General features: G+C 37.7%; 1 protein-coding gene across 1 annotated transcript in view; it reads left to right on the top strand.

The window, feature by feature from the left end:
* Positions 1–1199: 1199 nt before the first annotated feature.
* Positions 1200–16677, top strand: part of BACE2 (beta-secretase 2) — a 125781-nt gene continuing 110303 nt past the window's right edge. Inside the window, exon 1 of the mRNA XM_027843654.1 lies at positions 1200–1647. Within this exon, the coding sequence (XP_027699455.1) occupies positions 1300–1647 (348 nt within the window). The 5' untranslated portion in view covers positions 1200–1299. The remainder of the gene's footprint in view (positions 1648–16677) is intronic.

Genomic DNA, 16677 nt, shown 5'->3' with positions numbered 1-16677 from the left:
TTTCTCTTTAGATTTCTTGATCATTTCTCTGGTACTCTTTTTTTTTTAACCTGTTCCATAATAGTGAGAATGCTGGACTGCCCATCACCTAGCCAGAAGTATCTATTAAACTTGTTTTTAAAATAACTAACATAATTCAATGGATGGACAGAGAAATAGTTTTCCTATTCCCATTTCAGTGAAATCAAAGAATTTTATCTTTGTGTAATTATTCCTCCCATTTATTAAGTTAATAATAAGCCGGATACCACAGAAATCACGGATTGGGTTAAGGAATGTGTTTGGTGGGGTTCTTGTTTCAAAGGTCTTACAAATTCCTCTAGCTAAGGAGAGTTGGAGGTAGTACTGTCTGCCCTATTTTACGTATGTATAATTTAAAACATTTATATTTACACACTGGATGGCAGCCAACAACTGGTTTTATGAAAAGTAAGGGAAAGATTCTTTTTTCAGCAGTGAGAGACAAGTCCAGAAATGATTAAAGTTGTATTTGGGGGATGGAGGAAACATAAGGCCACCAAAAACAGGCACTGGCCAGGTTAGCGCATCCAAAGTTTTTGTTTTGTTATACCAATCTCTTCATTCTACCTCCATTTGCAGATTCCATACTTCTAAATATATCATCCTGACGATCAGAATAATGTTTGCTTTAAAAGACGAAAACTTGGAGTCAGCTTAAGCCAGCAAGCCGGAAATTCTGAACATCCTAGAGCGCAAAAAGATTGTTGACCTACCATGCTATGAAAGTGACACAGCAGATTTTCCTGCCTTACCTCTGGTGTGTGCTAGTCTTCTTATACTGGGAAGACTTTTATGAGTTGTGGTGTAAAGACTGGCCTTTTTCCGCAAACCACATGGGGAAGCAGGTCACAGATTTATCTATTAATTGGAATAATTTTAGGTTTCTGTCCTTTTAAGAGTTCTGGAATGTTTTCTTACCCCTTTCAGGCCTGAGTCTTAGTTCAGTCTTAGTTCCAGTCTTGGGAAATTCCTGGACTTATTGTTTTTAGGGGAGGAGGAGAAAGACAAACAAAAGTGGGTGGGGAAAGAATGTTCAGTACTGGAGACAGAATTACCGCCAGTCTGCTCTGGGAGCTGAGGAGAAAAAAAAAAAAAAAAAAGCTTTCCCTCTACTTCTCAGTGGCCAGGTGAAGCTAGGGGGTGATTCCTCTTGGAGGGAGTCGGGGAAGTCTTCCCATGCTGGCTCCTCCTTCTCGTACCACAGTCCCGCGAGCCTAGCTGTGGCTGCCTCCCTCCTGCTTTTTGTTTCCAGCAAAGTACCCAAAGTAGCTGCTACCAATGTGCACTCTAGTGGAGACGCAATTACTGCTTCTGTTGCAGCTATTATTCCGCTGGACCACTCAGGCACTGGCTCAGGCTCCAACTCCCTTCACCTTACCCCTGAAAATCTCCCCCATCAAGCTAAATGGGGCTTCTCCTCGCCCACCCCCATTAACAGCATCGCTAGCTGCACCACTTGGGAATGAGTCCAGGGAACGCCTGCGGGATGTGGCTGCAGAGGGGCTAGCTTTAGCGCTGGACCCAACGAGGGGATTAGTTAACTTCTTGCCCATGATAGACAATTTGCAAGGGGACTCTGGAAGGGGCTACTACCTGGAGATGCTTATTGGGACCCCGCCACAGAAGGTGAGTGGACATTTACTTTCAGTATTCTCATCACTTGCCCCTACTCCTGCTCAATATATTTCCATTTAGGTCCCAGGCAATTTTTGGAAATAATGTATTTAGGACATTCTGCATAATTGATCATTTGGGTTTGAAAATATCTGTCATCCCATTGCTCAGGGGTTTTCCTACATTTAGTTGCTTTCAGTTATGAATCAAAAATTTTTGTTGGGATGGAGAGGAACATGTAGGAGCTGAATTGCAGAGATCTGAAACCAAAGTGCCGCACAATTTTTAGCTTAGGGGAGTATGTGAAGTATTTTGTAAAGTTTGGTGTGTTCCCCTCCTTCCCGAAACCCATTTCCTCACTCTCTCACTCCCCAAATGGGTGAATATATTTTAAATTTATTTTCATTTCGTAAAATATTTACCAATTACATGTAAAAAATGTAAACATTTAAAAAAAATTAGTTCTAGATTTTCTCCCTCCCTCCTTCCTTTTCTCCCTCCATTAAAAGGCAAGCAATTTGATTTCAATTGTACGTGAGGTCATATGGAACATATTTCCATATTAGCCATATTGCAAAGGAAAACACACACACAAATAAGAAAAATAAAGAAAGTAAAAAAGTATGCTTCAATCTGCACTCAAAGTTCATCAGTTCTCTCTCTGGAGGTAGATAGCATTTTTCATCATGGGTGCTTTGGAATAAAAGTAGCTTTGTCTTTCACAGTTGATCATCATTACCATATCACTATTACTGTGCACAGTGATCTCCTGGTTCTGCTCACTTCTCTCTGCAACAGTTCCTATGAGTCTTCCCAGGATTTCTGAAACTATCCTCATGATTTCTTATCATACAATAGTATTCCATCATAATAATATGCCACAATTTGTTCAGCCATTCCCCAACTGATGGGCCTCCCCTCAATTTCCAATTCTTTGCCACCCCAAAAAGAGCTACTATAAATATTTTATACATAGAGATCCTGTTCCTTTTTCTTTAATCTCTTTGGGATACAGACCTAGTAATGGTATTGCTGGGTCAAAAAGTACACACAGTTTTATAGCCCTTTGGGCATAGTTCCAAATTGTTATTTTTTTAAATTTATTTTTATTTTTAATTTATGGAATAAAACAAACATTTCCATAACATAGTATAATTTTAAAAAAAGATGATTGCACATGAAACTTCAAGTCTATTTGCTATTCTTTTGAAATATACCAAATGTACAAGAGTTATTAAGTAAATTACTTTTTTCACTTCCCTTCCCCTACCCCCACCCTAGAGATGGCCATTATTAGACATAAATAGGTATATTATTATTCTATACATACTACTATTTATCACTTCTTTCTCTGGATGCAAATAGCATCTTTCTTCATATGTCCTTTATAGATAATTTGGGTATTTATGATAGACGAAATAACCTATTCACTTGATCATTTGGGTTTGAAAATATCTGTCATCCCGTTGCTCAGGGGTTTTCCTACATTTAGTTGCTTTCAGTTATGACTCAAAAAGTTTTGTTGGGATGGAGAGGAACATGTAGGAGCCGAATTGCAGGGATCTGAAACCAAAGTGCCGCACAATTTTTAGCTTAGGGGAGTATATGAAGTATTTTGTAAAGTTTGGTGTGTTCCCCTCCTTCCCGAAACCTACTCCCTTGTTGTTCTTAAAACAATATTGCTGTTACTGCATGCAATGTTCTCTTGGTTCTGCTCATTTCACTGTTCATTATTTCATGAAAGTCTTTCCATGGTTTTCTAAGATCATTGAGCTCATCATTTCTTATAGCACAGTAGTATCTTATCACAGTCATATACCACAACTTGTTCAGCCCAATTGATGGACATCCCTGCAATTTCCATTTCTTTGCCTTCACATATCAAAGACTCATAATCTCCAGATGAGTGAAGAAATATTTTCTTTCACTAACATTGGACAGGGACTATCCCCTATGCCCATTCTGTATCGCCCTACTTAATCACTGTGATTCTCCCTATCCAGGCCCTCTATAACACTCACTCAGAATACAATAAAACTGGCTAATCTGAAGACCAAAACTATCTTTAAAGTACAAACAACTAAACAAGACTTAAAAGAGTCAAAGACTTCAAAAGAAAAGCTACACCAGTTTGTTGGGCAGTAATAAAACAGGGAGAACAAGAGAAAATGGAGAGTGGATAAATTCACAGGGCCTCTGAAGTGATTGTGAGGTAGTAATAGTAAGAAAAACAGCAAGTTCTCTCCAGACTGATCGCTCCATAAGCAAATACGCAAGCAAAGTTAGGCTTATAGTCCATCGAAGGTAGCAACATCCTCCTAACAATGGTGGGTTCACATACTATATACCCTCACAAGGTGCTACATGTTATCATGTTATCATGTTTCCTCAGTTCCTAGGAGATCTTGTATACCCTCAGCCTGGGATTTATGAGACCCAGTCCTGAAAAAGTGTGGTCAATATAAACCATGTTACAAATGATTTTTCATCATACATTCCAACAGAGTATCTCTCATATACGAATCAAAATTATTCGAGATTCCTTGAAAGATAAAACAATGAAAATAACTGAGTAAGCAACACTACTTATTAAGGTAGCCCTATATAATCCACATTTGCTATTGGGTCTCATAAATCTTCCCCCCCTCAGGATTCTCAGGTAGCCTGATGAATTATCAATTTCTCTTCCATTGACTCAAGCCCTCACTAGCTTTGTTTCTTTATTTAGAGGGGGCCAGTGACTAGTACCCACCATTCCATTTAATATCAGATTAGCTTTTACAAGGTTATATTTACTTCAAAGATATGATAAGAACAAGAATAGAGACATTTCCCCCCAATATTTTTGGGGCATAAACCCCTTCAGTCTCCTGGATAGGCAGGTGGTGAGGAAGGAATTTGACTCATATCTTAGCTCAACTCCCACATAGCATCAGTCCAACCAAAACTAGCACAGTGCTGCCTTCTGCTGGGTCGGAGTCCCTTTATCCATGCCCTTCAGCCTCTTACTAGTTGTCTAGCTTGTATTCCTGGACTCCTAAATTCTTATGGCTTGAGTTCCTAGTGAATTTGAGATTCCATTTTGTGGACTTAGAACGAACAATAACAAGGGAAAAGGCCAATGCCCAGCTCTTTTTCTCACATTCACATGTCTTGGGAAGAGTGGAAGAGGCAGCCCCAAGGTCCTCTCCCCGTTATTGCATGGTGTGTATGAAGGACTCACCTCCCTCTAATTACAAATGCCACAACAGCCCCAGCTGATACTGGCTCAGGGCCTTTAAAGATGACAACAGTTCTGTCTATGCAACAATTGAAAATGGCTCATGCCAACCACGATAGGCCAATCCAAAGTGTCCACCCATGCTCCAGTCTTAATTCTCCTAGAAGCAGTTCTCTACTGGGTTCCATGTGGATGATACCATCTTAGCAAACTGTTGGTGTCTACACATATGCCAGACCCCCATTACACATTTACTAAGTACTTACTATGTGCAAATCACTGTGCTAAGTACAGGAGATATTTAGGATAGCCTCTGCTGTCAAGGAGCTCACATTGTAAGGGGAAAGACAACCATATAGAAGGTTTCATCTGCAAGTCAAATGGAAAGGTTCCACAGTACTTGGGATGCAGTTGCAAAGCAGATGTTAATGCATCTTCTTTGATGCCATTCATACTGATGAAATCAAAGGGAGACTTTAACATGTCATTTTTTTTCTCCTGAATTAAAAGCTTTTTTATAATCAAACAGTAAGCATAGTGATGTCATTGTTTTTAGTTGTGTGATGGTAAAGATGTGACTTGCTATGCATTATTACTTATGAAAGACTTCCACATTAATACCCTCAACAAAGAGGATCTTGATGCATATGTAAAATATTCTTATTTAGGAAAAAACTTTATATAGATATATAAACTTTATGTAGGCAAATAAATCAGTAATTATTAACATTCTCATAAGCCCTCCCCACCCCACTTTTTTGTACTAAGGGCCTGAGATTTTTTCCTATATCTCTGACACCTTCTCATTTAGCTACCTTGTGAATTAATTGATTCCCCCAATACCCTCAAACTGTGTGGCCTCCACCACAAACCTTTTCTATATGTACTTTGTCTTATCTAGCTGTTTTGCCCATCTGTTTTCCTTTTCTTGCCATTTGTATCTCTTGTACATAAGTATACCCAAGACTGATGGTGAAAAGAATTTGTTATAAAAACCTGAGGTAAATTACAGTGATGGTGGTCAGAGAACTGTGATTCTTAGTACCCTCTGACCCTGGAGAAGTGGAAGGAGGCCACATAAGACTAAGGAATATTTTGTATTTTTCTTTAATTGATAACTGCTGTGGGTAGCCTAATACTGATTTCCTAGCATAGCATTTCAGAATCCAGGGTCATCTCCTTACCATGAGGCATTAAAGTAGAAATTTATGGGAGATGTTTCAGTTATTTTTTATCAGATGAGGCAGAACATAATAAAATGCTTACTTTTGATGTTTGTCACTGTTATGGATGATGTCCAACAAAGAGTCAAATTAGAAGAGGAGTTCCCTTGGGAGGTCTTCTAGATGTCTTTGTTTTTGAATGAAATTGTGCAGGATATGTTAATCCCTGAAACATTGCAGAGTGCTAAAAGAGATTCACAACCACTCAAAAAAATTCAGTCTAATGCTCTATAAAGGACTTCCAGGAGCCAAGATGGCAGAATAAGTAGTAAATTGCTGTAACTCTCCCTTACTCACCTCCAAACAACCATAAAATAGAGCCCAAAAACAAATCCTGGAACAGCAGAACCAGCAAAAAGACAGGGTGAAACAATCTTTTAGCCCAAGAGACGGAGTATTGGCAAGAAAGTTTCATCTCACTTGGGTGAAAGAGGAGCACAAAGCATCCCAGCAAGCCAGCAGCAAGCCCCACTTCAGCAAACAGTGGGGTATCCTGTGCCCCAGTACAGTGGAGCAGGCAGACACCAACACCAGGGCTCCCCATGTGTCTTAGCATAGCCAGGGTAACCAGCAGACTTCAGCTCCAAGAGCCACCAAGTGCTTCAGTATAGTTCCAGGCAAACAGGCGTCCTCCAGGGGCCAGACCTCCATATGCTCAGCACAGCTCTGGGCAATAGGCACCCCCAGAGACAAGACCACCATGTGCTTCAGTGTAGCCATGGGGAAATGCAGAAACATCCCACCAGGCCTCAGCACATGTCAGAAACCACCACTAGGACCCCAGCTCAGCACCAGGTAAGCTGCCAGACCCTTACAGCAGCACCAGCCCACAGCAACCCTACCTGCTCAATGCAGCACCAGACACTGAAGTCTGCCATGGGCCTCAGGGCAACATTAGTGCAGCACCAGGTAAACAACCAGGGCCTACAGCCACTAGCACAAGAAGCCTGAGACAGTGCACCTTTCCATCCTGGCAGCAGAGCTCAAATTTAAAAGAAAAGAAAAAGATTAAAAAAAAGATAAGCAAAAAAGATAAAAGAGCCTGAACATAGAAAGCTATTATGGTGACAGAGAAGACCAAGACACAAACTCAGAAGAGGGCAACAATGTCAAAACAACTATGGGCAAAACTCCAAAGAAAAATGGAAAGTAGTCTCAAACCCAGAAAGAACTCATGGAAGAGCTCAAAAAGAAGCTTAAAATCATATAAGAAAGGCAGAAGAAAAATGGGAAAAGAAAAAAGAGTGATACAAGAGAATTATGAAATAAGAGTCAACAGCTTGGAAAACTGCTTAAAAAGTGGAATTGGCCAAATGGAAAATGAGATACAAAAATCCACTGAAGAAAATATCTCTTTAAAGAGTACATGGAAAAGAAAATGCAAAAGATAATTGAGGAAAACAACATGTTAAAAGTGAGAATCAGGCGAGTGGAATATAATGACTTTATGATTTAATGACTTTCTTTAATGACATCAAGAATCAATCAAACAAATTCCAAAGAATGAAAAGATAGAAGAAAATTTAAAATACTTCATCTAAAAATAAAAACTGATCTAGAAAATAGATACAGGAGAGACAATATCAGAATCATTGGACTACCTGAAAGCCATAGGACCTGGATGGCATCTTTCAAGAAATTATCAGGGACTGCCGGGTGGCACAGTGGATAAAGAACCATGGAGTTAGGAGGACCTGAGTTCAAATCCAGCCTCAGACCCATAACACTTACTAGCTGTGTGACTCTGGGCAAGTCACTTAACCTCAATTGCCTCACCAAAATACATACATCCATATATATATGTGTGTGTGTGTGTGTGTGTGTGTGTGTGTATACATATACATATACATATATATATACATATATATATATATATATATCAAGGAAAATTGCCCTGATGTCCTATCACCAGAGGGGATTGAAAGAATCCACAAATCACCTCAGAAAAGAGACCACAAAATAAAAACTCCAAGGAACATTATAGCCACATTTCAGAACTATCAGGTCAAGGGGGAAAAAATGCTACAAGCGGCCAGAAAGAAACAATTCAAATACTGGGGAGTCACAGTTAGGATTACACAGGACTTGGCAGGTGCAACACTAAAGGATCAGGTATCATGGAACATGATATTCCAGAAGGAATATCAAAGGAGCTAGGACTACAACCAAGAATAACTTACCCTGCAATATTGAGCATAACACAACAAGAGAAAAAATGGTCATTCAATGAAATAGAAAGATTTCAAGGTTTCATAAGAAGATCAGAACTAAACCAAAAATTTGACCTTCAATATCAAGATCCAAGAGAAGCATAAACAGGTCAAAAGGGAAAAGAAAACATAATGGATTCAATAGACCTCAACTATTAACTATTTACATCACTATATGAGAAAATGGTACTTGTAAATCTTAAAAATTGTATCACTAATAGTACAGCTAAAAGGAACATACATAGACAGTATGGGTATAAGGTGAATTTGAGGGAATGACATAAAAAAATTAAGGGATGAGAAAGAGTAGTACAATGGGTGCAGAAGGAAGGGAGAGGTAGAATGGGGTAAATAATTTCACATGAAGAGGCAAGAAAGTCTGATTACGGTGGAGGGAAAGGTAGGAGTGTGGGCAACAAACATTGCTTGACCCTTACTCTTATCAGTATTGGCTCAAAGTGGGGATCATGTACACAATCAGTGGTATATAGAAATTTATTTTACACAACAGGGAAGTAGGAGGGGAGGAGATGAAGTAAAGGGGGGTGACTGACAGAAGGGAGGGCAGATCAGGGAAGGTGGTAGATGGAAGGAAAACACTGGTGAGGAGGGAGAGTAAAAGGAGAGAGAGGACAGACAGGAGGAAAAAATAGGATGGAGGGAAATACACAGGTAGTAATCATAACTATAATGTGAATGGGAAGAACTCTCCCATAAAATGGAAGTGAATAGGAGAATGGATCAAAGAACAGAATCCTACAATATGTTGTTTACAAGAAACACACTTGAAGCAGAGAAACACACACAGAGTAAAGGTAAGGGGCTAGAGCAGAATCCATTATGCTTCAGGTAGAGTTAAATAAAAAGAGCAGAGGTAGTAATCCTGATCTCAGACAAAATAAAATCAAAAATAGATGTAATTAAAAGAGATAAGGAAGGAAACTACATCTTGCTAAAAAAAAAAAAAGTACCACAGACAATGAAGCAATCAAATTAGAAAAACAAAGAAAATTCTACCTGTCAGATCTATGGGAAGGGGAAGAATTAATGAACAAAATAGAGATAGCATTTCAAAATGTAGAATAGATAATTTTGATCATATTATATTAAAAAAACTTTTGTACAAACAAAACTAATGCAACCAATATTAAAAGGAAAGCAGAAAACTGGGAAACAATCTTCACAGCAAGTATCTCTGATAAAGGCCTCATTTCTCAATTATATAGAGAACTGAGTCAAATTTATGAGAATAAAAGCCATTCCCCAATTGATAATTGGTCAAAGGATATGAACAGGAAGTTTTCAGATGAAGAAATCAAAGCTATCTGTAGGCATATGAAGAAGTGCTCCAAATCACTTTTGATTAGAGAAATGCAAATTAAAACAACTCTGAGGTATCACCTCACACCAATCAGGTTAGCTAATATGATAAAAAAGGAAAATGATCAATGTTAGAAAGGATGTAGTAAAGATTGGGACATCAATGCACTGTTGGTGGAGTCGTAAACTAATACAACCATTCTGGAGAGCAATTTGGAACTATGCCCAAAGGACAATCAAACTGTGCATACCCTTTGATCTAGCAATACCACTACTAGGTCTGTAATCCCAAAGAGAGCAGAAAAAAAAGGGAAAAGACATACATGTGCAAAAATATTTATAGCAGCCCTATTCATGGTGGCAGAATATTGGAAACTGCAGGGATGACCATCAGTTGTGGAATGTCTGAACAACCTGTGGTACATGAATGTAATGGAATACTATTACGTAATAAGAAATGATAAACAAGCATATTTCAGAAAAAAACCTAGAATGACTTGTTTGAACTGATGCAAAGTGAAATAAGCAGAACCAGGAAAACATTGTACACAGTATCAACAACATTGTGTGATGATCAACTATGAACGACTTAGCTCTTCTCAGCAACACAATGATCCAAGACAAACACAAAGGACTCACTAAGGAAAATGCTATCCATATCCGGATAAGGAACTGATGCACTCTGAATACAGATTGAAGCATATTTTTTCACTTACTTTATTCTTTATTGTGTTTTTTTTCTTTTGATCTGTTTCTTCTTCCACAACTATGACAAATATGGAAATATGTTTTACATGATAGCACATGTAGAAACTATATCAAACTGCCTACCATTTTCAGGATGGGGAGGGGAGGAAGGGAGAAAAATTTGGAACTCAAAATCTTGTAAAAATGAATGCTAAAATTTTTCTTGCTATGTACTTGGGGAAAAATGAAATATTATTTAAAAAATAAAGCACTTTATAACCTGGTCCCCTTAATAGTTTATAAAAGAAAAAATATGATAAGCAGTTAGGTGGGCAATCTACTGTGATGGTCCAATAGGACATATATCTTGATTAGATACTTCAGATGTGTTTAGGCTGACCTCACAATTAAATATGAGGGGAGAAATGGACTGGTTTGCTTTTGAGAAATTATGCAGTCTTTTTATTGACCACAAACATCCCTATCTGAAATAGAACCTATATTTTAACACCATTTTCCAAGAGATCAATCAGTAAGTCTTTATTAAGTATAATGTAGTTGGCATTGTACTAAACACTGGGTATAGAGATAAAAAGAGTAAAGTAAACACTACTTTCAGAAAGCTTACATTTAACAAATAATGGAATACCACAATCTCTAAAGACCAAAATTGTTGGTCACTCATAGTGCAATGAAGATCTGTATGAAGTTTTAAAAGGCTATGAGAGATTGCTGAGAAGATTGCATGCATGAAAGAAACCCCACAAAAAGATGTCATCAAAGACATTATCAGAAAAAGGGGATGACTAGATACATAGCGAGAGCATGAGATACCAGATGGTACTTATGTAATATTATGAGAAGTAGAGGAAGTCCTCTCATGGATTCAGCTCTATGGGGAATTTAAAGAATAACATAGAAGAGACACACAGGATAAGAAAGCATAAATGGAGTATAATTTGTGCCATTGGAGAGAATACCCAATTTGATGAGATTGCAGGACTAATTAAAGGCAACATTAAAGTAAGTATCTGAGTGTTGGGTAGTTGTTTTTAAAGGGAATCTGCCTTTGTGTCCACTTTTCCTGAATTCCTAGTTTCTTTATTATTCACATAGCTCATCCACATTTCTCTTAATCAAAAAAATCTCTCATCAACCAGGTCAGAATGGGGATGATGCCACCACATCTTTGTGCAATGTTCTTTGTGCAATACTCTTTGTGCAATATTCTTTCATAAAACAACCATATTTCCAAACTATAGTTAACAATATTCATCCTAAATTCTATATAATTCAAGGATATATAAGAGACCAATGACTCTTAGAAGTTATCAATATAAGAATCATTTGTTTTGAAAGTGATAATGTAGCAAAGCCATGTTGAGCATGTTTGGAAATTGATTTGATCTATGTTGTCCTGGACATTTGAATAGTTTCTATACAGAATGTTTGACATCTTTAGCTTATGGTAAAGACTCACAGTTAAAATCAGGAAAAACATGGATCTATTATGCAAATTTCTTATAGGATGTTAAATATTATTTTTTTCTCCCACAGAATTTATAGATCGACATCTGGAAAGTCTATATATTCCAATCTCCTCATTTTACAAATGAGAAGTTTTAGAGGCCCAGGGAGTTTGTGACTTGCACAAATTCACCAACTATTCAGTGTGTGAGGCAAGATTCCAACCTACTTTTTCCTGAATCAAAGTACAAGGTTTAGTCACTATGCCAAAAAAATCAAACAAAATAGGTGAAACAGCTATATTCCCCTGAAATAGAAGCAAAGTAGATACATAAATAATTCTATCCTGGGAGAGTTTTCATCAAAATAACTGAATGAACAGTGATAGAGACAGTGGAAATAGTTATCAGGAGATATTTTGTCTTTCCCAAGAATAAGAGCTTTTTAAAATAAGTATATGATTTTATCCAAAAGTTCTCTTTGATTGCCATTTGCAACAGTCTTGAGGGTTAAAAAAGAAAAATAAATCAAAACTTGTGAGTTCCATAGAGGCAGACCATTTTCTTAAATGTCTGATCCAAAATGGTCAAAGATGGCAACATCAAAACAGTAGTTATCAAAATAACATTCAGTATGCTGCACCTTTCACATTTCAGCTGATACTTTAGTGGAAACAAATAGGATTTTAAAGGCAGACATTCCAGGTTCAAATTCTAGCCCAATTATTTACTACTGCCCTTACTTAATTTTCCTGGGCTTTTATTTCCTCAAATGTGAGATGGGGTGGGGTAGAGAGGTCAGCTAGATGGCCTCTAAGGACCCTTCTAGTTCTAAGCTCTAATGATTCTAAATTATTATGTGTTGGAGTTGGGATTTAGAATACACATTTTAAGAATACTTCTTTTTTTTATCCTTAAGTAACCCTATCTTTATTTTTTAAGAACTTTTTAAAATTAATTTATTTTGATTTATCAACAATCACTTCCATATGCTTTTGAGCTTAAAGTTTTTCTCCCCCTTCCTCTCTACCACCCTCCCCAAGACAGTGCACAATCCAATATAAGCTATATATGTACATTCTTATTAAACATATTTTCAGATTAGTGATGTTGTAAGTAAAAGTTAGCACCAATAGGAGGAACCACCAGAAAGTGGAAACAAAACTCAACTGAAGAGAAAAAAAATAACAAATAGTATGCTTTGATCTGCATTCAAATTCCAGAGTTCTTTCTTTGGATATGGGTAGCATTTTCCATCATGAGGCCTTTGGAGATGTCTTAGATCCTTGTATTGCTGGGAAGGGAATAACCCTATCTTTAAAAAAGAAATTGAACAAGATATAAATGAGTTCCCTCAAACAAAATTCCAAGGACCAGATGGATTTTTAATTGAATTCTGCCCAACATTTAAGGAACAACTTAGCTCAATTCTATATAAACTCTTTGAAGAAATAGACAAAGGAGGGGTCCCATCAGTTTTATTTTATAGCAAAAAATACAGTTTTCATTACTAAACAAGGGAGAGCAAAAACAAAGAAAAAACTGTAGACCAATTTCCTTAACAAATAGCAATGAAACATTTGAAATAAAATTCTAGACAGGAAATTATCCTTTCTAGAATTTGTATATCACAAAAATCACACACTATGACAAGTCAGATTTGTACTAAGAATGCAGGGCTGTTTCAATATTTGGAAACTATCAGCATAATTGATTATATTGATAAGAAAACCAACAAAAATCATGTGATTATATGAAAAGATGCAGAAAAAACTTTTGACAAAATACAACACCCATTTCATTAAAAATACTAGAAAGCATAGGAATCAACAGGACTCCCACAAGGGGAGAGCACCTGGTTGTATGTCTGTGTTCTGGGCCCAAAACCTGCAGGTATTTAACTGATTGGCAGAAATTGACCCAAGATAACCCCCATCATTATTAGCCAACTTGAGGTTCTTTTGACTGAGATAAAAATAAATCACCTTAAGAAATATTTTGATGAAACTGGCAAGAAAACTAAATATCCAGAGTGGGAAGATTTTAATAAATTGCTACTCAAAGCCACTAAACTAGAAGCCTCTTGAAACTTGGGTTCTTTTAAGGAAATCTTAAATGAAGTTAAAAAGAATGGGGAAAGGGTAGAAGAGAAGATGAAGAGAAGAATGATAGTCAGAATTGTATTGCTTAATTAAAACAGTAAATCAGGGATTTGCCTATTTGTAGCACCCAGTCACCTCTGGAAGAAAAGATTTAATCACCCATCCCTGAGAAAAATTCACCCTCTTAGCAGTGAGGATGAGGAAGGGAAGGGGGAGACTCATTCCTAGACTGTCTCCTTTCTTCTCAGTACCAAGGTCAAACCAATGATGGAAGGACAGAAACATCCACCTCTTCATGTTCCACTTGAGTCTAGTATTCGAAAGTCAAATTTTCTATTCAGCTCTGGTCTTTTCATCAAGAATGCTTGAAAGTCCTCTATTTCACTGAATGACCATTTTTTCCCCTGAAGGATTATACTCAGTTTTGCTGGGTAGGTGATTCTTGGTTGTAATCCTATCTTCTTTGCCCTCTGGAGTGTTATATTCCATGCCCTGTGGTCCCTTAATGTAGAAGCTGCTAAATCTTGTGTTACCCTGATTGTGTTTCCACAATACTTGAATTGTTTCTTTCTGGCTGCTTGTAATATTTTCTCCTTGACCTGGGAACTCTGGAATTGGGCTACAATATTCCTAGGAGTTTTCCTTTGGGGATCTCTTTCAGGAGGAGATCGGTAGATTCCTTCAATTTCTATTTTGCCCTCTGGTTCTAAAATATCAGGACAGTTTTCCTGGATAATTTCTTGAAAGATAATGTCTCAGCTCTTTTTTTGATCATGGCTTTCAGATAGTCCAATAATTTTTAAATTCTCTCTCCTGGATCTATTTACCAGGTCAGTTGTTTTTCCAATGAGATATTTCACATTGTTTTCTAATTTTTCATTCTTTTGGATTTGATTTACAGTGTCTTGGTTTCTCATAAAGTCACTAGCTTCCAATTGCTCTATTCTAATTTTTAAGGAAATATTTTCTTCAGTAATCTTTTGGACTTCCTTTTCCATTTGGCCAATTTTGCCTTTTAGGGCATTCTTATCATTGGCTTTTTGGACCTCTTTTGCCATTTGGGTTAGGCTATTTTTTAAGGTGTTATTTTCTTCAGTATTTTTTTGGGTCTTGTTTAGCAAGCTGTTGATTTGTTTTTCATGATTTTCTTGCATCACTCTCATTTCTCTTCCCAGTTTTTCCTCTATTTCTCTTACTTGCTTCTCAAAATCCCTTTTGAGCTCTTCCAAGGCCTGGAACTGATTGATATTTTTCTTGGAGGCTTTGGATGTAGGAGCTTTGACTTTGTTGTCTTCTTCTGATTGTATGTTTTGATCTTCTTTGTCACCAAAGTAACATAATATAGTATGACTCTTTTTGTGCTGCTTACTCATGATCCCAGCCAGTTACTTGAGTTTTAAACTCTTTGTTAGGGTAAGAGTCTGCTTCCAATGTGGAGAATGTACTGTCCCAAGCTTCAGGGGTTCATACAGCTGTTTCCAGAGATACTTCTAGGGACCTGTAAATTTTCAGTTCTTCCAAGATGATATGATAAGGAGTGAGGTGTTTCCTCTACACCGCCACAACAAGCTCCACCAAGCCACCGCTCCTCCTCACCCCAGGACCCCTCCTCAGAACTGTGTCCCAGATCCAAGCACGGGCAGAGCAAGAGATTCCTGCCTCAGCACTGGCAAAAAGATCCCTGAAATCCCCCTCTGATCAGCCACTCAATTGCCCCTCAGTCTGTAGGCCAGAAGCTCAGGAGGCAGCTGCTGCCCCAGAGGCCACGCTTGGAACTTGCCACTGAGACCTAGCTTCTCCTTCATAGCAGACACAGACTTTTCCCACTGACCTTCCAAGTTGTATTTGGTGTTCATGGGTTGAGAAGTCTGGAAACTGCCACAGCTGCCCTCAATTAAGTCCTCTAAGGCCTCCTCCAGGGTCACTGTGACCTGCACGCCCACACCACACTGTGCTTCTATCCCCGCCCGGCGGGATATACCTTTCTTATCAACCATCCAGGTTGTCTTGGGGTGGAAATTTGCTTCACTCTGTCTTTTTGTGGGTTCTGCTGCTTTAGAATTTGTTTAGAGCCATTTTTTACAGGTATTTAGAGGGGTTTGGGGGAGAGCTCAAGCAAGTCACTGCTTTCACTCTGCCATCTTGGCTCTGCCCCTCCCCTGCCAGAGCTTAAGAATACTTCTAAGTGATGACCTGTCACTGGATCAGATGTACCTGAATATTAAGATTATTTTAGGACACTTGACTAATTCAAAAATATGTTTTGAATAATTTCATATGTATAATGGACATCATATTTCTTGCCTTTTCAATGAGTGAGGGAGGGGTGGAGAGAGGGAGAAAATTTGAAGCTAAAAATAAAATTAAAAAGATTTCTTTGGTTCAATCATTACTCGTTGACAGTCAGTGAGTCAACAAGTGTTTATTTAGCTCCCACCATGTGCCAGGCACTGTGCCAATTGCTAGGGATAGGAAAAAAAGGAAAAAACATTGTCCTTGCCTATAATAAGTTCATATTCTAATGGGGTTGATAAATATACAACTATGCACATATATGTATATGTAGAATAGGTGGAAAGAACACTCAAAGAAAGGCATTAGTGCTCATGCCAAGAAAGTATTAAGAAATGTAGTTTTCACAAAGTGAATGAATTCATGTCATTATGAGACTTAGGACTGGTATTCTACTTCCTGTTTTAAGTTAAATGTTAATGTATTTAAAAGCATTTCATAGCAACTTAATTGATTTAGGTCTTGAAGCTATACAATAAGTCAATATTTTTCTCTAAGATTTTATAACTAAAACCAACAGTT

Source organism: Vombatus ursinus, unplaced genomic scaffold, assembly GCF_900497805.2.
Source record: "Vombatus ursinus unplaced genomic scaffold, bare-nosed wombat genome assembly UNPS02014924.1, whole genome shotgun sequence".
Taxonomy (NCBI): Eukaryota; Metazoa; Chordata; class Mammalia; order Diprotodontia; family Vombatidae; genus Vombatus; species Vombatus ursinus.
This window is presented reverse-complemented; position numbering and strand designations above follow the sequence as displayed.